We start from the raw sequence: 22,035 nt of genomic DNA, 5'->3' as shown, positions 1-22,035 counted from the left end.
ATCAGCAGACAAAAGAATTTTTAATGTGACCGTTAAAGTGTACACAATTACATACTACAGCTTGCCATTTCATCACCTCCCAGATTTTTCCCAGAAGCTCACTCTTTGACCAAAGCTATGAAAAGATATTGATAATCTTATATGGCCTTTTCATGACACTAGGGGTGTACTGCACGCTGAATGACCCTCAACATATCTGAAAGAACATCCAGCTATTGATGAAAAAATGGGGTCTGATGAGTCTCGCACCTTCAAATCCATATTAAGCACTTAGACCCAGTGAAGCAGCATGAGGAAAAGTCCATGCACTTCCTCAGCGGTTGTGGTGATGACCACCCGTCACACGCTGGCGTGGACTCAGACCCGGCCCGGGTTGAAGAACTTGCCAGTGTAGCGGCCGTGATTGTGGAGGTCAAAGGGGCTGAGGACCTTGCGGATGCCCAGCATGTTAGATCTGACTATCCTCTCGAAGGTCCAGGGGTTCTGGTTGTTCGCCTCCATCTCAGCCTGCTCTTGCTGCATAGCAGCCAGACTCTCCTTACTCACCACCTATAGGTGAACAGCACCAGATGAACATATGAAAACCAACCCGTCAACCGATACCTGGACTTCATGTATCAAAGTTCAAGCGTGTCGAACTACAGAGATATGAAATATAATTAATATAAATCAGTGGATTCAGCATAACTTGCATATTTAGTTCTTATTCCCCCCCCTTTTCCAAACATGGAATCATTTGCTAATGATCTGGTGAAAAAATATTTTTGTACACAAAAATGTTTCATTATTCATATATATATATATATATATATATATATATATATATATATATATATATATATATATATATATATATATATATATATATATATATATATAATGCCGTGTTCATTTGTTGCTGAGCATTAAAATGTCAAAATACAAGTCCTTCACATGCCAAATCACCAAAAACTAAAGTGCAGGGTATTTCTGCCTGCTTAAGATTTGAATGACTTGCTTAAAATATGAGAATTAATACAGCAGGGCTGACGAGCTGTCATTTGATTTGCTTTCTGCTTTCTTTCACTTTAATCTGCCAACCCAAAAACTCCATTGTTTAATAACTTCGTTTTCCTAATGATTTAGGATACTATACTCCAGCACACACACACACCAAGCTTGAACATTAACTTCTGAAGCCTACTCGCCTACAGATGGCCATTCAAGAAGAGACAAAGAAGTGCCTGGAACTCAACAGCAATTCTGACACAGTCCAGATGGAAGGCAAACCTTAGCCGGGAAGGGCAGCTTCTTCGCCACTTCTTTAAGCATTGGCTCCACCTCGGCCAGTTCGATGTAGCCTCCGAGTTCTACTATTAAGCGTCCGCACTTCACCGGTGTGACGTAGTGGTCGATGGCTCCCTTGCCTCCGCCCATACGCTGGCCCAGGCCCTTGCGGGTGATAGGCTTATACGGGGCACTGATGCGCCACAGGGCGAAGGTGGTGCGTGGGTCCATGCGGCGATTAATGGTGAGTCTCATCATCTCCATGTGTCCCCAGTGCAAGTAGCCTCCACCCATGGCCTGGAAGAACGACAGCAGAAATGGCATTTGAGAATTTGGAATCAAGCTTCTGGATGAAAGAATGAAATCGAGCTTGTTTTTAATCCATCTTTCATGATAAATAAGGACATCCGAGTATCAGCCTGGTGTATCAACACTTTGCTGAACATGAATGAAAAAGACAAACCAGATTATATTAGATGAACCTTTATGAAGTTCTTGTTAAAAACATGAACCACAACATGGTTATTTTCTCCCTTTTAGGTTTTAGCTGCATTACAACTGAGTTTTTTTTACAGCTTTAGGTTTTTGGTTTTTTTTAATCTGTAAACGGTTAAAAATATATACATACACTTTCGTCACTAAAGAAAAATGTACTGGACCCTGATTTTGTGTGGTAATGACCACTGCTCTCATTGGTAGACTCATTGGGGGGGAAAGGTTGGACATTATACAAGGGAATGGTATGAAACTGACATGTCACATCAAAAGGACTATGCTCTAGGTTAAAAATAAATAAATAAATAAATAAATAAATAAATGGAGAAATGCACTACAACAGACTTCACATTTCACAAATTCTCTCCAGGCAGGTGTGGTTTGAACATGACAGACATGGTCAGTACAGGCCACATAGGAAAACAGCATTGTTTTGGTTCGTTTGCCATTTCTGACTCTTAATTAAAATGGTCCAAGTGTTATTATCCAATCTTACATAAAATGGAAATAGTTTATTATTTTTATTAATTCAGCCTATAACAAAAAAAGTCATTTTTTATGTGAAAATACTCTTACAGTTTGAAACCAAACAAGTCATTTGGAGACAACACATCCAGGGCACAAACCAGCTGATTTCTTCAGAAAAAAAAAAAAAACGACTCAAACTGTCATGCACAAGAGTCGCTGTACTAAAGCTGCGTCTTTGCCTTCAAATGCTCAACTTACCTCATACAAGTCACCCTCAGAGTTGCTCAGTGTAAAACGCCACACACTATAACCTAGGAATTAATGCTTCCTTCAGCCATCGATATGGTTTCAACAATGACTGGTGAAGCAACAGCCAGCAAGCTAAAGGCAATTCCTTTGTCAAACAATACTAGCCACGATTATGATATAGGACATAGAGGAGCAGCTTAATGACTAGGTACAGGAAAGCTGCCACTCTGCTCTGCAGATGGATGAAGCAGCGGACAGAAAAAGACCGTTTACTGATAAAGTACGTCAGATTCATCGATGCCAGCGATTTGGACTGTGTGGGGCTCAGGCTCCTGCTGCAAGCACTCAAGCACCATTCCCCCAGCATGCACTGGGCACGCTGTACGACGCACCGAGAGCTGGAATCTAAGCAGCCGAGTCCCAAGCAGAGCGATGTCATGACAGACATCACTGCCACAGTAAATTATATCAAAACACAACCGGTCATGACCTGCATTGTGTGAGGAAATGAGATCTGACCACACAGAAAGAGAAAAAGGAAAAAGGCTGGGCTATATCATTCTGGCCAAGCTGTCACTTGTGCAACTGCTGTCACTCTATTGACCACAAGTCTCAAAAAAAAAACAAATATTTCTCAAATGCACAATCTACAAAACAAAAAGAGTATCCTAAAAACTGAGAAAATGAAAACAAAGTTAACACCCCTTGCCGTCATTTTATATGAAGAATGTATATTAAGTACAGGAACAACAAAACAGTGAAGCAGAGTGAAGCACCCACCACAATGGCATACTGTCCACTTGTAAATGTATTGGCAGTTTTTTCTGGCCCCTGAATATCACGAAGCTTTTTCATCTCTTTCTTGGCTTTTTTCAATTCAGGGACCTTATTGAGGAACTTCAGTTTGGGCTTCTCTGGTAGAACCACATCTTTATGGGAGCCAAGAAACAAAGTAGTATTTATTCCATTATTTTGGGATATGAAACATGAAACCTTTACATGAAGCATTAACTGAGATAAAGGAGTTGACTATAGTGTAGTGAAGTACTCCAATTTAAATTTACATGTACTTCAAGTAATTCAGCATGCCATTTACAAATAAATCAAACATGCTACAAATATTTGCTGATCTGTCATAATTTCACTGGTTTACATCAACAGGTTTGCGACCACTGCAGAATTCAACAACTAGTCAAACCACATTGGCTGAGCATGCTAGCTAGCCTTAGAATATTCAGTGTACAACTACTGGGTAGTTTAAAGAAGAAAAAGATGCCTTTACCACTATAATCCGGTGGCATTTCGTATGTCTTTAACCCAGCTGAGAGCACCCTCATGTGATTCTGCAGGACAGCTGAAGATGGCAGAAGACAGAGCAGAGGGGAAAAAATGAACACTGTGAAATTTGATCTGATGCTGTTTGCAAGAATGAATACAGATGACGTTAAATTAAATTACTGAACTGGAAAGAATCGTAACTACAGCTAGTTATGCTAGCTAGCGGGCTGTGTCAAAATTAGCTAGCTTGCCATGTTAGCTTTTCAAAGTAACTTATTCAGCTACCTGGGCATTCGGGATTTCTGATCGTTAGCTCGAAAAACACGTTTCTAAGCATGGATAACATGGCTAATTATAATTTTTTTAAAGTACAATAGTAAATAAATTTTCACATCATCTTCTAAAGATAACACAGTTGTCAACATGCATTCAGCAAGGTCGCAGCCATTTTCGCGGAATAATATCCGGTGTAGTATTCAAGTACTACCGGTGAAGCCAAATTAGCAACACCTACAGGCTTTAATAATTTAATTGGTGAGGGGTAGCTCATAACATACATACTAATGAGTAAGCAAAGTTCAACATTCTACAGTCAGGTTCCACAACAGGGTGAGAAACGGATGTAGTTTACATATTTTGGGGAAATTCGGTGCTGAAGCTTGTCTTTTTAGGTTCTAAAACACTTGATTCCACTTTACAGTTAACAGATAGCATGAATGACGTGCTGGAGTATAGAAAATAGTGAATTATTTAGTGCTGCACCCATTTAAGACTTAAATTCATGCAGTCATCTAGCCTACAAACAATTAGTTTGTGAATATTTGAATTAATAGCTGTATGCAACCTGATCCCTGTGCTGTTCAGGTAGAAAATGATGTCAGAGTGCTCAGAACCAAGCAACCAGAGTCAATCGGACTACCCGTATTTCTTCACTGAAGATGGCTATCTTTGCCACAGGGACAGCCTAAAGCCCTACAAGTTCTCCTTCAAACTTAACGACGTCCATGGGACCGTGAGGGAACATCTGGCTCTTTGCCATTACATCACCCAGCATGTATATATGCTCCTCGAAAAGACACTGAACCTAACCAGGATGAACCTGCAAAATGGGTCCAAAGGTGATTCCCTCTCTCCTGGCTTTGTGTATATGAGCCCAGGGGCCCTGGACCATTGTGGAACCCTGATGCTCTTGATCCAGGATAAGGGCACAATGCGATGTGGCATGTGGAGCTGGAGGGCAGTGGCCCATGAAGGCCTGGAGAGAGGCAGCCAGATCCCCTATGTGCGCCGGGCTTTGAGGCAGTCCCGTGCGATTTTGCTAATGAACCCAAACGAAGGAGGGCTGTCCCCAGAGGAGCATGTCCGCCTGGTCTGGGAGAGCCTGGTGTCCAAGAGCGCTGCAGAGCGAATCACTGTGGTGGCACATGGTTACGGAGGCCTTGCCTTTGTTCATCTGCTGTGTTGCCGTCCGGAGGAAATCCAGCGCCGAGTCTGGGCGGTGGCTTTTATTGACTCGTCCCACAGTATGTGGCACCAACCCCTTGGTACGACAGGACGCGAATGGCTGAAGGCACATTCAAGAACGTGGGTGCTTAGCGCCAAGCCAACCAACCGCCCAGTAGGGTCCCTCAAGGCAGGCTGCCGGGTGATGTCAGCAGGGACACAGTGTCACGAGGCCGCCCCTGCAGTCTGTATGGAATCGGTGTTTCGTTTTTTTGCCAAACTGATGAGGGCCAAAGCCACACCTACTCCCTTTGATATCGTTACTAGGAGCAGGAGTCTCAGTGGGAGCACAAAGGACAGGAAAAATAATACAGCCTGAATGATGTCTTGGATGTGAATTTGAACTAAGGGGATCAGCATTATTGCTACAAAAGAGAATGTGGCTGACTACAACTCGTGCTGGTAAGCTGGGATGGATGAATAAATAACTTCAAGCACAACACATGAGCAACTTTTTGTTTTCTGATTTGTTAGATAAAAATAATTTAATATCATCAAAAGCTTAATCACTTAGTTATGTGAAATTATATACATTTGTCTAGATAACAATGCAACAACAAAAAAAGAAATTAAGCAGGCATTACGGCTATTTTGACATCTGAACAATGCCACTTTTCAGAAGCTTTTGTACAGAGGGGAAAAAGCCTTATGCCCTTAACACTTCCACAGGAAATAATGCAAAAACTTATGACAACTTCTTACAAAAACAAGCATACCTAGCTAAAAACACTACATTTAGTTCTTACTTAAATGTATAGTCAAATCAAAACCAGTCACTTGTGGTGAAATACTAGTAATTAGATCCCATGGTAGAGCAGATCATATTTGGGTATATTTCTTGGATCAATAGGACTTTGTACAATCAGTTTTCCTCTCATGGCACCACGGTAGAGCACCTCGACAAGATCAATGAAGTCTTGCTTGGTTTTAAAGCTTCCAACAAACTTGGTGTGGTCTGGAGACCTGTAAGGACAGGACACAAGATTATAAACTTGTGCAGAACATAGTGTAGTAATTCCAACACATTCCAACCAGATATTTTATTGCTTCAAACAACAAAGCCCTGATACATTATTTCAGTGTTGCTGCTGGGGCTTACACCATTTTCTAAATATTTAAATGGATTTGTAACAATGTCACTTATTTCTTTATCATCAGCCAACTACACTTATCCTTACGCTGGGTGCATTTAATTGTGTCATACTCACCCATAATCAACCTTCATGTGCTGTCCATTAAAGAAGAAGATAGTGGACGGTATATAACTGATGTCAAAGTATCGAGTGTAAACTGGTACTTTGTCCACGTCCACAAGATATATTGAAGTCATATTACTTAAGTCATGGGAGGTTTTTGATAGCTGCCAGAAAAGAATTAGATCAGCATTTAATTGTCTGCAATTGCCAATGTACTTGTCACAATTCGGAGAAAATATATTAACTACAGTATGTAAAACATGTAACTAGCTACCTAGTTAACGTTAACAACTACTTACAATCTCATCCAGCTGCATGCAAACAGAATCATCATCTCGTCCAAATCGCAACACCAGAACTTTCTCAGCGACAGTTTTGATGACTTCATCTACATTCTTTTTAGATGAAAGTTTAGGGAGAAATAAGCTCATAATTAGGCATATGATTAATTTCGACTCCCTATAATAACTCTTGTTCGAGATCTCACTCTGCTCTGGCAGGGCAGGGGACGGAAGTTATTGTTTGCTCATAGCACTCTTAAATGTTGGTCGTCTAGAAACATGGCGATTCAATTATGCATAAGAGCTATATTCGAGGTTAGAAAATATGCTTTTGTGTAGGTTTTGATTATCACTTATTTTATATCTTATTTGATAAGTTGTGTAGCTATAGAGCATAGCGTCAGACTTATTAAAAAGTAATTACACTAAGCGTGTTTTTGTTTCACTACAACTGAAATAGTTGATGCACTCATCGGAAATCGACCTTGTGCAAAGCATGTTAACTGCAGCGTAAACGATGGAGTGAACCTAGTGCGAATCAACTTATTTGCTTTCGAATTTGGGGTAAGGAGTTGCCCTGATCAGCAGTGTTTTGTTACATTTTGCTTGCTACCTCCCAAAGCTGACTAGCTGGCTATAGATTACTTCGGACATTTTTCTTTGCGTAATGTCGTGAAATAGCCTGTATCGGCCATGCTGTTTCTCAAGTGTAATGCTGTGTGTTTGCTAAGGAGGTGCTACTATCCTCTGGCTTCCACGCTTGTTAAATATCATTATGCCAACTTGCCTGCATCTGGAGTCACTTCCCCTTATCGCTCGACGCTTACTACAACTCGATCCCTCAGTATCACCTGGACACTGAGAGCAGATGCCCCTCAGCCTAAGGACACACAGACATTGGACTTGGATATATGGAAGTCGGTGATGAAATCACAAACAGTGCAGGAGGAGAAGCCCAACGGTGAAGAGGAGAGCTCCTCTACTGAGGAGGGTGAGCTCTCGCCGTTGGAGGCAAGCCGCAGACTGGTGGAGACGTGGCGTCAAGCCGGCAGGCAAGTGCCTGATTATGTCACAGACGAGCAGCTGGAGTCACTGGCCGAGCTCACCACCAAGTCCTCCAAGAGGAAGTACCTCAAATTCCTGGCCATCAAGGAGGGCCACAAGAAGGCCAACAAAGAGAAGAAGGAGAAGAGGAGGATGGAGAGGAAAGAGTGGATGGGAAGGGTAGACGGTGAACCTGAGGGGGAGAATGGAGAAGCCAAGCTGAATAACACATTCCTGTTGAAATTCTGGAGCCGTTCCAAGGACAAGGTGCTGGGCTGGAGGGCAGCACAGGCCATGCAGTACGGCCAGCCATTGATATTTGACATGAGTTATGAGCAGCACATGTCCCGCATGGAGATACAGAACACCATCTCCCAGCTGCTGGAGACCGAAGGCTGGAACCGCCGTGCCACTGACCCCTTCCACTTGCACTTCTGCAACCTGCAGCCCGACAGCTCCTACCAGCGAGAACTTCTTAAGCGCTACGGCCCCGAGACCTGGCAGAACCTCCTCATTACCACCACCAGCCAGAGTCACGTGGACCTCTTCCCCCGCGAGAGCCTCGTCTACCTAACCGCCGACTCGCGCAACGTGCTCTACACTTTCAACCACAGCAAGGTGTACATCATTGGCGCCTTGGTGGACCGCTCCAGCCAGTCCAGCGTCTCTCTAGCCAACGCCAAACGTCTCAACCTGGCCACTGCACGGCTGCCCCTGGATGAATTCTTGCACTGGGAATGCGGGGCCAAGAACCTCACCCTGGATCAGATGATTCGCATCCTTCTGACGGCCAAGGACACCGGCAGCTGGGAGAAGGCACTGGAGTTTGTACCCAAGAGGAAGCATGATGGCTTCTACAAGCATACAAGGGAAAACGAAGCCAAAAGCACACCTTTGGTCACTGGCGGTAAGCCCGTTAATAGCAATAGAAACCCAGCGAGAGAGAGGGCTAAAATATTTGTGAGCAAACAGAAAAACCCAAAGGGACAAGGTGTTGACTGGAAACGATCCTTTGAATCAGACAACACCATGTCTGGGCAGACCAGGTTACGGTCTACACTGAAAAGCAAAATGGAAGAACGCCATAAGACTGAGTAAGAGAAATTGGTAGGAGGAATAGGACCATAATACACTTATTGTTTTTACATTGAATATTCACTCTCCAAAATTACAGAAAATAAACATTGAAATAACGCAGTGATGAAAACAAATGTGTAACTGCATGTCCCTTCGACCTGGATGGCGTTTTTTAAACTTCACTTCTAAGACTGGAAAGTTTAGGAAGTTTGACTGCTGTTTTCCCAAAAGCAGACTGCATAAAGATTTGTTCATTTAAAGCCTGTGATGTAAAGTTTCTTTACCCAGCATTTAATTAAAAAAAAAAATGTAATAAAAAAAAAGCATTGTCAGGTGTATTCAAATTATCAAGAATAATAATGAACAGTCACACTTTATTTTGGTCACATTTCGGAGACAACATTGCTGAAATGCTTTACAGCATATTGCACTTCTTGGAGAACAGATTAAGATGAACTGCTTTTTTCCTGTTAATCTAGTTCTCACTATTATACACCACTTTCACAAATACTGCATAATTACAGACTGCCTCTCGTATACACAATTCATCATATACATCAAGCCAAAGCATGCCTGTTTTATCAAAATTCACAAAGCAAAAGGGACACAGCACAAATATACATAACACACACACACAAAATCATATCACTTTTCTGTCTTTAGACTCATTCCACCAGTTCCTTTTCTCATTGTGCTGAATTCTCATGTCTTTCAAATGTCATAAATACTTGTGCACAAACAAGGAAGATCAGGCTCAACTGAAACCCTACATATACTCCATTTCTGATCAGAAGCAGACCAGGAAACAAACTGCTTTGACTTGCAGGGGAAAAAAAACAAAACATCCAGTATAAAGAAAAATCTAAATATTTAATTTCTACACTGATTGTTCAGTAGGTCTGTGTGTGTTCAGGCTTTGGTATTCACAAAAATAGAATAATTACACAATATTGTTCCTTGCCCTATAGGGCCCAGTTTACAATGGTAAAGAACACTGTTTATTACAAAACATTTTGGGGTACAAAGTCCACCCTTCTGTCATATTACAGTATAGTAAGTGTCTCTGCCTTCTGACATGAGTATGTATTATTGATCTTTAGTGATGAAAAAATTTGACAGTGGAGAACCACTTTGTGGTACCGTGTAGATAAAAAAACAAAAAGACAAGACAAGGAAAAGGAGATCTGTGCGTTAGCTGGAGTTACACTGATCTCAAAGCACTATAATGTCTCCAGAGCACCGCTCACAGCAGTTAAAGGTGATGTTCTCGTAGCGAGTGTAAGGGTGGAAGCGCCCGATACTCTTCTTGTTGAGCAGGAAAGAAGTGGTGGCGTCAGGAATGGCTGAGTCACCCTTGGTGTCAGAGCAGGAGATGGGGTCCAGAATCCTGAGCACCTATGAGGCAGATGAGAAACGGTCTCAGAGAGAGCTCCATTCATCCGGATCTGAATAGTGACACCCCACCTCCCCGAGACACCGGATTCATAATGCCACAAAAGCAAGAAAGGGAGAAATTAATCATATGATGATAAATGTACTACCTTCTCTGCCATCTTCTCAGCCGGCGTGTTGCAGAGTTCTGAAGCCTGGCTGCTCTTTGCATTAGCATTGCCAGTGATGCCACCTACATTTCCCAGCAGATGGGAGTTGATGGCATCAGCCAGCTTGTGATTGGCTGCAGCCAATTCTCCAGTACTGAGAGGCTGGGCACTGGGGTAGTAGGTTTGCTGTCTGCCCCACTGCAAGGACACTAGCAGCTCCTCCAGAGATCTGCCAGACACACAACACAATTGCGAGCTGCAAATATCCGCACAGGGTCCAGTACTCTTCGCTTAATGTAATTTGCCTGCAAATTAACAGAGGCGATGCAGATTTCAGCTTTTGTTGATTGTCCAGGACCTAATAGATAACCTCGACTGACTTCTAGCCAAAGTGTAGGTCTCCTCAGTCTTACCTGTGTGTGTGCATCATGTCTCGGGAGAACTCCTCCCTCTCATGCAGCAGGTCTTGGATGGCACTCTGGGCCTTTCTAGTTTGCCGATGGAGGGCAGCTCTGGCGTTGGTCAGTTCCTCCGCCATCACTCTAGAGTTAGCGTGCAGATGGCAGTTAGCTAGGAAGAGGACTGGGAATATTACTTACAACACGTATTCTGCTGTAGATTACTAGCTGCCTGAAAAGTGCAGTACCCTTGAAAATTCAGTAACACTGTTGCTCAGCCTGAGCTCGTTTTACTGCCTCAAGCCACTCACCGGCTGGCCAAGAATTTGCTCCTCCAGACGTCGCACTGGATGCTCATGCGCTCCAGCTGCTCAGCGGTGTGGGCCAGGCTGCGGCCCAGTGCCTCGTTCTCCAGGATCAGCTGGTTCTTTTCTCGGGACAGTCGCTCAAAGTGGTACTGCAGGTCGTCGCCCACTGACGCCACCAGGAGCTTCTTCAGCTCCCTGTTCACCTGCACGTGAAGGTAGAGGGCCGGTGGTGGCAGTCAAATGAACTAACGTGGCATAATATTAAAAAAAGAAAGGAACTTCCGGTCAGACTACTGACCTCCTTCTAGCTTTGAAATTATATGAAGGGGAGGTTTTACACGTAGAGCACTCAAACCAAAGAATTCACTTTAATTCTACACTTCATGACTCATAATATACAGCCAATCCCTCTTGGGCAGGGCTAGAGAAAGTTCCATCTTTTAACCATTTTGTGTGAACCATATACTCCCGTGAAGTGAACCCACCTCTGTCTGGACACGCAGCTGGTTAGAGAGGCCCTCCTTGTCCTGCAGTAGTCTGCGCTCTGAGCTCTGGAGCTTCTCCAAGGCGCTCCTGTAGTCGTGCGGCTCAGGGGAGGGGGAGGGCGAGGGGGTCCGCTCCTCTCCGTGCAGGGGGGAGCCCCTATCTTCTACCTTGCTGTCGGCGGCACGGCCGCTGCGGCTGATGGCGGCGCGGGGCACCACGATGCGCACGGCCTCCACCTCTGTGCATGCCTCCCGGCTCACCTTGCCCAGGTGGAGGACCCCTGGGGAGTGGGCAGATGGTGGAGCAGGCCTTGGACACTGCTTTGGAGGAGATGCCTTCATGGCTGGGGAGTCCACCGACAGCTCTGGGGCCACCGCTGGTTTGTCTGTCTCCATGCCATCACCAGGGCCACGAACAGACACGATAGCCAAGTCTGGGAAGGGAGATGTTTACCTTGAGATTAAGCGAATTGATTGGCTAAAAAATCTGATAGGTTTGCACGCCTGGCTGGCTGGCTGAGAGGATATTTTGATTGCGTTGTTGCAGATATGTAAATAAGACAAAATGAGATTGTATGGAGGATTACTTACTTTTCATTGCTACATCAACAGACATGGTAAGAGAAGAATGCGTATTATGTAAAATCTTACACGGTGTCAGTCAATAGGATTTGCTTTGTGCCCTGAAGGGGGAAAGGAAGGGAGAGGGGGGAATCAATAAAGAATCCTTTAATAATTTCGAAGAATGAGGGTATAATAACAAAAGTCACAATTCTTAATAATGGTGAACACACTTAACATGTAAGGGTTAAGGCACAAACAAGTTAACTAGCTACCTACTCTAGGCACAAAGTGCGTAAGGTTGACGTGTGCTACAGGTTGAGGTATGGCTGAATAGTTTGATTCCCTAAGATACTAGCTAGCAGTTAGCTAGAATATGTTTGGTAGCGTTAGCCAACCTAGTGAACTAAGCAATACAAGTTGTGTTGTTCTAAGACTAGCTAGCTGGGTAGATACACAGATAGCTAGCTATGCTAGGTAAAGCACTGTTAAAAATATTTGATGCCAAAAAGATCTTGATTTTGTCTGATAGCTAACTAGTTAGCATTCCTAATAGCAGAAGTAGAGAAACACACACCTAGATAGCTAGCTAATGTGATGATAGTGCGCCGATGATATCAAGAGAGTATTCAGATTGTGAGTTTATTAATACTGTACTGTATATTAAGTTTTTATCAACTAATAATATATATATTGCGATAGAATAGCTAGGTTAAGTAAGACAAACTCTAGCTATGGTAGCTAAAGTTAGCTAACGTTAGCTAAAGAATCACCTATTTTCTTTTCAAATTCAGATGTTTTACACGTACATAGAGGTGTCAAGGCATGGAACTATCCGACTATAACAGTGAAACTTTTGTAATCAAATAGCACATAACCTTTTCCCCCAGTCACAAAGATAAGTTCTCCATTTCCATTCCAACAGCGGAAATACCCAGCAAGTAGTCTTCGTGGCAGGTGCGGAACTGCATTACTCAGTAAAGTGTTTCTTGAAGGAACCTTTTAGTAAACGGACGCTTGTTTTGTTCGTTAAAGAGGTTACATGTGTGTTAGGATCTAATGAGAACATAAAACAAAGTCTTATGCGTTTCCTTAACCACTGTATTACATATGAAATACAGCGACAGAACATATTTAAGAAAAAAATCGAGAGAGACACAAAAGTATCTGCAAGCTGTCATGTTTTGTTAGCTATTGTTTTGTTTTGCGGCATAGATCTAAATAGAAATAATTTCACCTAACTAACAGCTAGCTAGAAGATCTTCGGCATTGCTTCTTCCCATTGTGTCTCTTTCAGATCTGGGAACGGACTACAATGGGAGTTCATGGGCTATGGAGACTGTTGGAGAGCACAGGAAAACCCATAAACCCGGAGACACTTGAAGGGAAGATCCTAGCTGTCGGTATCCTTTCAGTATTCTTCATTAATCGCTTTCTACCACCAACGTTTCAAAACGGTCCAGAGAAGCACTGTACATTTTATATTCCACCATACACTTGTGTTTAGTAGAATGTCTTTGGTGTCCTTGATGTATTAATTCACAGACATCAGTATCTGGCTCAATCAAGCAGTTAAGGGGGTGCGGGACCGTGATGGCAACAACGTCCAGAATGCCCACCTCCTTACACTGTTTCACAGACTGTGCAAGCTGCTGTTCTTTCGCATCAGGCCTGTCTTTGTGTATGACGGAGACGCACCACTGCTTAAGAAACAGACCCTGGTAAGGTAAAAGCTGCAGTCATGCAGGGACGAACACGTTTTTTTGCAGCAACCTATAACAATATTGGAGCAGATTTTGGGCATACAGCCCCTGCATCCTAAGGGAATATAAAGTCCAGTCTGAAATGGCTGAGAGCAATTTTGAGCTCATCAGTGAATAAGCAGTTTAAAAATATTGCTCTTTCTGAGGCTATGCAGCATGTAATAAACTGTGGTCGCCCCTCAGGCCATCAGAAGACAGAGGAAGGAGGAGATGGCTCGCGAGTCCAAGCAGACCAATGAGAAGCTCCTGAGGACCTTCCTGAAGAGGCAGGCCATCAAAGCTGCTCTGGGGGACCGAAGGTCAGGACATGGACCAAGTGCCATTATTGCAAATGTAAAAGTATTAAAAACAGTAATACAGCATACAGCCACATATTTTTGCATTCTGTAGTCAAGAGACGATCCCCAGTATCTCTTCCGTGCGAAGGGATGAGGAGGACGATTTATATGTTTTACCAGCTCTGCCTCTTGTAGAGGAGAAGGAGAGTAGCAGGTAAGAAAACAGTACACTAGCTTTGCTGTTTTACTTTTTGACTTCCTACACTTTGAACACGACCCTGTTTTTATTGACCTCTATGGTAGTTCGGATGAAGAGGTGCAAGATGGTGGGGAAGAGACACCAGAGGCTTACATCGGATTTCAGGTGAGATCATGCTGTGAAATATGATCTAATGGACGGGACACGTGTGCGAAAGTTTGTTTACATTGCAAATGTATGTATTCGCAGGAGGAAGTCTATGATGATCCCAATTCCGTAGACATAAACTCTGAGGAGTTTTCTCTCTTATCCCCGGAGATAAAACATGAGATCCTGAAGGAGATGAAGGAGTTTAGCAAGAGAAGGCGCACGCTCTACCACAAACCTCCTGAGGTACTACAATGGGCCTGCTGTCCATTACAGCAGCTACAATTTATCACAGAGTTTCTTGATCCAGTTACTGCCAGTCAGTCCATTATTTTCTTTATCCCGCCTTGTAAAACACCCATAGCACAAGTAAAAATTAATACCTCCTTCAGCTGTGCTGAAAGAATAAAAACACATTAAAAACATGGAATCAAGGGAGGGGGATGTGACACCCCACTATATCGCCTCCACTCCCTGAGCACTCAGTAGCTCCTGTCTCGGCTCCTTGCAGAGGTCAGGTGACTTCTCTCAGTATCAGTTGGCGGGGCTCCTGCAGAGGAACAAGCTGAACCAGCGTCTGGAGGGGGTGGAGAAGGAGATGAGCCAGCGCAGCTGCGGAGACGTGGAGCAGCAGTATGGCCCAGGCGATGGCCACACCGTGGAGACCCAACGCCTCATCTCGGAGGACTCCTCACATTACATACTTATCAAAGGTCAGGGCACTGCCATGTGAGTCATGGTCTGGAAGAGACATGTCTGCTGGTTCACTGGTGATTACTAGAGGTGCAATTCTTAAAAAGTGGGAAAAAGAGTTTCTACTTCTCTTCTTTTTCATAGTACATTTTTTTGTCATGGTAAATAAATCACAAAAAGGGGGGTGGAAGTGAATAATTATTGAATGTGAAAGGTGGAAATAGATTAAAATATGTGTCTTTGGGTACTTTCCTTTGGTAGAAAAGAAGATGAATAGTTGAATGGTCATTTTTGACAGAAATCTTATGAAAGCCACAATGATTCTTTGTTTGTTTGTTTGCTGTATGCCTACAGGACTTCAAAAGACTGTAAAGGCTCCTGAGAGCCAGCCAGCAGCAAGTCCTTGGTCCAGTGGCCCCTGGTCCAGGAGAGGAAGGCCCAAAACCAGACCCGAGCCTCTCTGGCGCCCCGTTTCAGAGGACATCCAGGAGAAAGATGAGCCTTCTTATTCTTCCTTATCTTCAACCCCAAAACCAACCCTTTGCACAGAGGAACAGCTCTCAGATGGTGCACCCCCTTCTCCACGAACACTTCAGGCCATCCAGGCAGCCATGATGGACACTAGTTCAGATGACGACGAACTGGTGCCTAAAAAATCTGTCCAAAATGCAAGCAAACGATTAAGTTCTCAGGACGACAACGGGGGTGTCTCACCTCGCACTCTGCAGGCCATGCAGAGTGCCATGATGGATGACAATCCAGTTACTGAAGACCTCTGCAAAGATGATCCAGTTCACCAGCGGAAGTATGTCATCATCAGTAGCTCCGATGGAGACGATGATCAAGAAGATCGCGCAGTGATGGATAGGAGCAAATCAGCTGAAGCTCAGGAAGGGGGAGGTGAGGTTTCTCCTCGGACCTTGCTGGCCATTCAGAGAGCTATGGGGGAAAGTGAGCCTCCTCTTGCATCCTCTAACCATGGGGACCAGATGGATCTCTTGAGCAGCTCTGAGGGGGAGGAAATGGAAGAGGTGGTTGGAACGAGGAGCAAGGTTTTCAGATCTGCTGTGTCCTCCGAAAGAAGCGAGCATGGAGAAGATGAGAGGAGTAGCCGTCTAGAAAGTAAAGAACCAGCTGCTCTCTTTCCCTCCCTACACCTAGAGTCCCAAGTTAAAGCCGTTTGCGAGCTGGGTACATCTGGCATCCACACTTTGCTCCAAGATCAGAAAGCGACACATGAGCGAGGTGGCGTTTCTGAGAATGTCTTGCTGCAGAAAGGAAGCTTGGAAGATGCTAATGGCCAGAGTCCTCCAGATGTTAACATAACTGAGCAGAAAGAGGAGCGTAATGGACCGCTCATGATAAAGAGCGAAGATGAGGACAGTAGCTCTGAAGGTATCCAGAATACATAACACAGAACTTTTAGCTACTCGTTTTCTCTCAGTAGTCCCATACAGATTATTATATAAACTAAGATGTTTTATATTGTTATTGGTACAAAATCAAAAGTATCTCTTATGAATAAAATTGGATAATGATCATGGTTGAATACATGTCCAACTTAATTTCTGTTACGCTTACACAGTAATCTCATTAATCCACGATGGCCTTGTTGCCTAAAGTTTTTAAAAAAAAAATAGACAAAAGTCAAAGTCTTAGTGTGCTGCTTATATCAGTCTCCATGCTACTGTGATAAAGTGCACATCAGGTTTTGTCTCTTCCTGCTTACAGAAGGTTTCGTTGAAGTCTCAGAAGGGGAAGAAGCATCTGAACAGCGCAGTTCCATAAGTAGAGCAGCAGAGCCGTTTCAAACTACGCAGCTAGAGGTGCAGAAGAAGGACGAGGAGCATGTAGATAAAGAGGGGAGGCGAGAGGAATATTCGAGCCAGCCAAGTCCACACCTGCCCTTGGAGCAGCAGGACATCGAGCCTTCACGAGGAGCCACGCCTGCTCCCGCCCGCAGTGAATGGGACAGCATCGACGTGGTGCGTCTGCCGTTAGCTTTGAGCCCGCACGCTATTTGCCAATAGTTGAGTCTGAATATTGCGCGACAGCACAGCCGACAAGCTGCGACTGTTGGGTGAGCACTGCTGCGCTTTGTATTTTTGTCTGTTGGACCATCCTCTGGTGGGTTAAGGTAGGCTCTGAGTTTAATTACGTGTGCCTCAGATTCTGTTAAATTCAAGGCTTCCTGTGTAAAGAACTTGTGCTTATTTTGCACTTCTAGGTATCGGCATTGACTCCTGTATTTTAGTGGTATTCTAGCTCAATGGTATCTTGAACCTACTCTCCAACCTACTGTACTGGCCTGAATACATGCTATGAGTAGATGACGAAGCACTTTTGAGAGTCGCTAAGGATAAGAGCATCTGCCAAATGCGGAAAAATGGGGCACCGTCATCCCACATGTTCTCCATGCGCATGTCCTGCAGGAAGAGCTGGTGCAGCTGGAGAAGCACCTGCAGGTGGAGCAGAGCAGCCTACAGGGGCAGCAGCAGCAGCAGCAGCGCAGCGCCGCCACCGTTACGGGGCAGATGTGCCAGGAGAGCCAGGTGAGGCCAGCAGCACGCCTGCTTAGCGTGACGGCTAGTCTGCGTTTAGGTAAGGCGATTCCAGTCATTAAAATGGCGAAACTTCACATTTTTTACGTTTACGCACCATTTTTGTGCTTTTTCGTTTCTCTCCTGCGCGCACGTGCCCTCGGCCGTGTTTGGGGTCGGCAAAGGGAGAGTCTGGCAGCCGCGGCATGTGGTAACTGAGTCCAGATGTGTGCAAGCTGCCAGGAGGTTTGAGCCTCACAAACAGATGGTCCAAACAGAAATGACATCAGCTTCTGTTTTGGACCCCTTATACCTGATAACAGAAGGAGATGAAGGGAGTTTAGCAAAGCACTGGCGAGCCCATTGTTCTTCTCACCTCTTATGTTTCTCTGTGCTGACATGAGCTAAACCGCCAAGGAAAGGGATATTTTAGAACGGACCTCGAGTTCTAAGACTAAAACGTGTTGTGAATGCGTGTGCGTGCGTGTGCACGGGTTCGTGATTGGCAGGGATGGGCCTGACCACCAAAGCGGGTGGCAGTGGAGGTCAGATGCATGCAAGCGGCCAGGGCATTAATGGGCCTGGGTATGAAACGAAGTGAGAGACAGACTGCTGCGTAGAGAAACGTTTTTGCTGGTGGTATCGTGGACCTTTTAAATGGCCATTGCTTCCTTTATTTGTTTCTTCATTTAAATTCATTGGGGTGTTTAGGAAACCTAAACCTGCGTCCACAAATCTGAATAATTGGAGGTGTTGCAAAGTACAAACTGCACCAGAATTTCCTGGATATTTAATATATATTTAATAGAACACGAGTTTGTCATTACTCTAACAAGGTCTCTGTACAAGCATTACATTTACAGAGTCTACAGGAGTAGAATTGTGTTAGGAGTTATAACAATATACAGTGCCAGTCAAAAGTTTCAACCCGCCTGTTCTTTACCACATTTTAGATAATATTGAAGACATCAAAATTATGAAACCACAAATATGGAATCATGCACAGACCAAGTGTCAGACAAATCTAAACTGTCTTCTGTTTTTAGATTATTCAAAGTAGTGCCCTTTGACTTTGGTGACAGCTTTGTACACTCTTGGCTTTCCGTCAGTCGGCATCATGAGCCATCTGGGAGGCTTTTCCAGCACATCTGAAGAACTTCCAACAAATGCTGAGCATATGTTGGCTGTGAGACTAAAGTTCTAAATGAAACTTTTTTTGGCAGGCGTGGTGTTTCCAAACAAATATTTCTTGGGAAGAAATTTATAGAACCAAATATCTCGTAAGACAATGAAAAGATTATTAAAGAAATGCATTAATTTTGGGTGTTCCCAAACCTCCGACTTTGTACGGCACTTTGATTTGGGAAGCAGGGTTTTACCGGCCTGTGTTGGGACTATCAGTAGAGTGGCTGTGTGCTGGGTGCAGGAGCTGCTGCAGCTGTTTGGGGTTCCCTTCCTGGTGGCCCCCATGGAAGCCGAGGCCCAGTGCGCGGCGCTGGACCGCAGTGACCAGACGCACGGCACCATCACGGACGACAGCGACGTCTGGCTCTTCGGAGGACGCCACGTCTACAAAAACTTCTTTAGCCAGAATAAATATGTAGAGCACTACCAGTATGTGGACATTCAGAACCAGCTAGGTGAGGGTCAGCCGCTAGACTCGTGGACTCAAATAATTGTTTGCATTTATACGGACGTTTCCTGATATAAACGTCCTCTTCTTTGTTCCTGTTGGTCCAAAATCCTTTTTTATTTGATGGAAAAATGGCATTTTAGCATTTGATTGAAGGTTAAAAATGTGTCCTGTACTCTGGCCTGTACTGTAATGTGGATGGCATCACATTCCATTCCTGTAGGACTAGACAGGACCAAGCTGATCAACTTGGCCTACCTGCTGGGCAGTGACTACACCGAGGGTATCCCAGGGGTCGGATACGTCACAGGAATGGAGATTCTGAACGAGTTCATTGGGTCTGGCTTGGACCCTCTTACTCAGTTCAGGTCAGAGATGTTGGTAGTGCTGGTTAAGTGAAATTCCATCCCACACAAATAAGAGAAGACTTGATTGCTAGTTTGGAAACAGCCAGTGATATATGTTATCTTAGCTAGATTATGCATCATGTATGCATCAGTTAGTAAGCACTGGCTAGGCTTACACTTTAAAGTAAAAAACGAAAAGCAAAAACAAATGTGAAAAGGCTGATTTTGCCTTATTGCTGAAATCAGTGTGCTGGTATTGTCACACAGTGCGTGGTGGAATGAAGCTCAAAGGAATAAGAAGCTGATAGCTAATTCTAAGGACACCAAAGTTAAGAAAAAATTGAGGAACTTGAAACTGCATCCCGGTTTTCCCAACCCTGCTGTCGCCCAGGCTTACCTCCAGCCCTCTGTAGACCAATCAGAAGGCTCCTTCAGTTGGGGCAGACCACAGCTGGATCTAATCAGGGAATATCCTTTTACAGCTTTGATAAATATGTTGTAATGTTTGCATGTTCTCTCATCATGGCTCTTCAGTTACTTGTAAGCATGAGGTGGTGTATATAGAGTATTATCAGTGAGAAATGCTTCTTAACTAGTCCTTAAGTTTTGCTATAGCCATTTTGGTTGGAACAGCAGGAAGACAGAAGAGATTCTGCAACCCGTGCTTAAACAGCTCAACATCCAGCAGGTAAAGCAGGCCTTGAATCAAGTCATGAAGAACACAATACCTGGTGCAGGTGTACAGGGAGCTGGGATACGGTAAAATGTGAATCAGCGGGCCCTGAGATCTAGGGCGAGAAACACTAATACAGACACTAGTTCATTTCAGACTGTGATAAATATTTCAGTACTACAAATTCAGGATGAACTCCTGCTTAGGAAGACACACCTGCTGTTATTATCAAACAGCAAAGAGAAGGCTGATGTCAGATGAGGGCTTCATGCCTGACTACGCTAATGCATGTCAAATGATGTTTCGCATGCCTAGTAGCTCTGTCAGCTAATAGCATGGGTTGACTCTCCCCCAGACACAACTGCGCATCGACTCGTTCTTCCGTCTGGAGCAGCAGGACAGGCAGGCCATTCGTAGCCAGCGCTTACGCCGCGCCATCACCTGCCTCAAGAGGAAAGAGCACGAAGGAGACGATGCCGAAGAGGAGAACAGCGAAGACGCAGAAATCTCCCCGGTCAAGAAAGGGAAGAAAGGAGCTGACCGAGATGGGGGAAGAGGCGTTCCACCTGCAGGGCTGTTTGGAGGAGGTTTTATTGGATCCAGCACCTACGACAACAGTCTGGAAGAGGGGATGAGAGAGGCAGGGTGCTCCAGAGAGGTGGGCGGAGCAGTGGAGGAAAAGCAGCCTATGGCGTCAAAGGACAAGCTCTCGAAGGCGGGGTCAGGTTTCAGCAGCAGCTCCAGCTCGGAGGATGAATGCAAGCACGGGCGGGGGGCTGCCATGGTTACCGCACGCTCTGTGTTTGAAGGGATAGCGAGAGGGAGGGGGAAAAGAGGAAGACGAGGTGGAAGAGCAAAGACCAAGAAAAACATCTAAAGACAAAAAGTATTTGGATGATACTCATGGATTTCTAAGAAGCAAATGGGACAGCGTGTGAAATGATGACCTAAGGCCTGGAATGGAATGAATAATTCAGCATTAAATTATGTGGAGAAATTAGAATTACATTTATTACATTTGTTAGTATGTTTAAACTTTCGATTTGATTGTTTGTAAGTATGTTTTGTTTATAAATGTTTATAGTGAATACAGAAATTACCTTTAACCCTTTGGTAAAGAGTTTGAGTGTTACGTGACTTTTTATTCCCATCAGAGCTGTCTTTTGTCATGAGTAGTATCCTACACAGCATAAACATCATCACTGCATAGAAATGAAGGCGTTAACTGTTGGAGGACTTTCTAACACCAAGAAGGGACCTCATTCTGGAAGATTCCTTTCGTCATGGGTTTGATGGCCAGATATATTAAACCAAGTTCTTAATGACTGCACTGCTCCTTCAGTGAGAGAGAGATCTATTAAAAGCCTGCATGAAGCAAAGCCATCTATGGGCATATCACATTTGATGCTGAATCTCATCTGTATTTCCCTCCAAGTATAACAAACATTTACATATGAGTTGTGATGTTCAAGAAAATGCAGAACCTGTTCCCCAAATGGAAAGTCACTTCTCTGTCATGTAGGGTTCCATGCTCCCTAAGCGATTCTATAGGCCAAAATGTACTGACCATGAGCTGTTCATGCTTTAACCAAATGTTTCCAAAGACCCCTGG

The 22,035-nt window shown here is 44.2% G+C and overlaps 6 protein-coding genes across 8 annotated transcripts in view; 3 read left to right on the top strand and 3 right to left on the bottom strand.

Annotated features, from left to right (window-relative positions):
* mrpl16 (mitochondrial ribosomal protein L16) overlaps positions 1-4,205 on the bottom strand; it is a 4,389-nt gene extending 184 nt beyond the window's left edge. The window contains exons 1-5 of the mRNA XM_027008761.2: positions 4,042-4,205; positions 3,761-3,832; positions 3,259-3,407; positions 1,270-1,563; positions 1-549 (exon numbers count right to left, since the gene is read on the bottom strand). The exon at positions 1-549 is cut by the window's left edge and continues 184 nt beyond it. Of these exons, the coding sequence (XP_026864562.2) occupies positions 358-549; positions 1,270-1,563; positions 3,259-3,407; positions 3,761-3,832; positions 4,042-4,102 (768 nt within the window). The 5' untranslated portion in view covers positions 4,103-4,205 and the 3' untranslated portion in view covers positions 1-357. The remainder of the gene's footprint in view (positions 550-1,269; positions 1,564-3,258; positions 3,408-3,760; positions 3,833-4,041) is intronic.
* Positions 4,206-4,627: 422 nt separating this feature from the next.
* si:ch73-41e3.7 (uncharacterized protein LOC572312 homolog) lies at positions 4,628-5,578 on the top strand. Its single transcript, XM_035535106.1, has one exon. The coding sequence runs from the start codon at positions 4,628-4,630 to the stop codon at positions 5,576-5,578; it is 951 nt and encodes a 316-aa protein (XP_035390999.1).
* A 139-nt stretch (positions 5,579-5,717) lies between these two features.
* On the bottom strand, positions 5,718-6,970 carry txnl4b (thioredoxin-like 4B). Its single transcript, XM_027010026.2, has 3 exons — positions 6,755-6,970; positions 6,468-6,619; positions 5,718-6,222 (listed from the first exon to the last, which is right to left on the bottom strand). The coding sequence occupies exons 1-3, from the start codon at positions 6,884-6,886 to the stop codon at positions 6,057-6,059; spliced, it is 450 nt and encodes a 149-aa protein (XP_026865827.1). The 5' UTR covers positions 6,887-6,970; the 3' UTR covers positions 5,718-6,056.
* Positions 6,971-7,215: 245 nt separating this feature from the next.
* On the top strand, positions 7,216-9,162 carry trmt10c (tRNA methyltransferase 10C, mitochondrial RNase P subunit). The gene has a single exon (XM_027009034.2). It carries the CDS (start codon positions 7,430-7,432, stop codon positions 8,876-8,878), a length of 1,449 nt encoding a protein of 482 aa, XP_026864835.2. The 5' UTR covers positions 7,216-7,429; the 3' UTR covers positions 8,879-9,162.
* A 49-nt stretch (positions 9,163-9,211) lies between these two features.
* On the bottom strand, positions 9,212-13,111 carry blzf1 (basic leucine zipper nuclear factor 1). Of its 3 annotated transcripts, none has more exons than XM_035534651.1 (7): positions 13,029-13,111; positions 12,181-12,272; positions 11,590-12,023; positions 11,108-11,307; positions 10,812-10,940; positions 10,399-10,627; positions 9,212-10,252 (listed from the first exon to the last, which is right to left on the bottom strand). In XM_035534651.1, the coding sequence occupies exons 2-7, from the start codon at positions 12,203-12,205 to the stop codon at positions 10,070-10,072; spliced, it is 1,200 nt and encodes a 399-aa protein (XP_035390544.1). In that variant the 5' UTR covers positions 12,206-12,272; positions 13,029-13,111; the 3' UTR covers positions 9,212-10,069. The 3 variants fall into 3 exon arrangements, with proteins under 3 accessions (XP_035390544.1, XP_026864847.2, XP_026864854.2); XM_027009046.2 differs by having other exon boundaries at positions 12,960-13,035; XM_027009053.2 differs by lacking the exon at positions 13,029-13,111 and adding an exon at positions 12,924-13,007.
* On the top strand, positions 13,109-21,749 carry ercc5 (excision repair cross-complementation group 5). Its single transcript, XM_027009019.2, has 15 exons — positions 13,109-13,553; positions 13,696-13,871; positions 14,097-14,212; positions 14,304-14,405; positions 14,495-14,555; positions 14,640-14,783; positions 15,049-15,250; positions 15,585-16,625; positions 16,962-17,215; positions 17,663-17,782; positions 19,197-19,410; positions 19,627-19,771; positions 20,018-20,218; positions 20,354-20,438; positions 20,779-21,749. The coding sequence occupies exons 1-15, from the start codon at positions 13,466-13,468 to the stop codon at positions 21,298-21,300; spliced, it is 3,471 nt and encodes a 1,156-aa protein (XP_026864820.2). The 5' UTR covers positions 13,109-13,465; the 3' UTR covers positions 21,301-21,749.
* Positions 21,750-22,035: the final 286 nt, after the last annotated feature.

This window comes from Electrophorus electricus, chromosome 16 (genome assembly GCF_013358815.1).
Source record: "Electrophorus electricus isolate fEleEle1 chromosome 16, fEleEle1.pri, whole genome shotgun sequence".
In the NCBI taxonomy this organism is placed as follows: domain Eukaryota; kingdom Metazoa; phylum Chordata; class Actinopteri; order Gymnotiformes; family Gymnotidae; genus Electrophorus; species Electrophorus electricus.
Note: the sequence above shows the minus strand (reverse complement) of the source record. Positions and strands in the feature narration are given on the sequence as shown.

Coding starts and splice junctions, on each gene's coding strand:
- si:ch73-41e3.7 (XM_035535106.1), top strand. CDS start 4,628: ATGATGTCAGAGTGCTCAGAACCAAGCAACCAGAGTCAATCGGACTAC.
- ercc5 (XM_027009019.2), top strand. CDS start 13,466: ATGGGAGTTCATGGGCTATGGAGACTGTTGGAGAGCACAGGAAAACCC. Junction 14,406..14,494: donor GAGGAGAAGGAGAGTAGCAG/GTAAGAAAACAG, acceptor CCTCTATGGTAG/TTCGGATGAAGAGGTGCAAG. Junction 14,556..14,639: donor AGGCTTACATCGGATTTCAG/GTGAGATCATGC, acceptor ATGTATTCGCAG/GAGGAAGTCTATGATGATCC.
- blzf1 (XM_035534651.1), bottom strand. CDS start 12,205: ATGTCTGTTGATGTAGCAATGAAAA. Junction 10,628..10,811: donor GACATGATGCACACACACAG/GTAAGACTGAGG, acceptor TGTGTCTGGCAG/ATCTCTGGAGGAGCTGCTAG. Junction 10,253..10,398: donor CTGAGAAGATGGCAGAGAAG/GTAGTACATTTA, acceptor TCTGCCTCATAG/GTGCTCAGGATTCTGGACCC.
- txnl4b (XM_027010026.2), bottom strand. CDS start 6,886: ATGAGCTTATTTCTCCCTAAACTTTCATCTAAAAAGAATGTAGATGAA. Junction 6,620..6,754: donor GCATGCAGCTGGATGAGATT/GTAAGTAGTTGT, acceptor CTTTTCTGGCAG/CTATCAAAAACCTCCCATGA. Junction 6,223..6,467: donor CACATGAAGGTTGATTATGG/GTGAGTATGACA, acceptor CTGTCCTTACAG/GTCTCCAGACCACACCAAGT.
- trmt10c (XM_027009034.2), top strand. CDS start 7,430: ATGCTGTTTCTCAAGTGTAATGCTGTGTGTTTGCTAAGGAGGTGCTAC.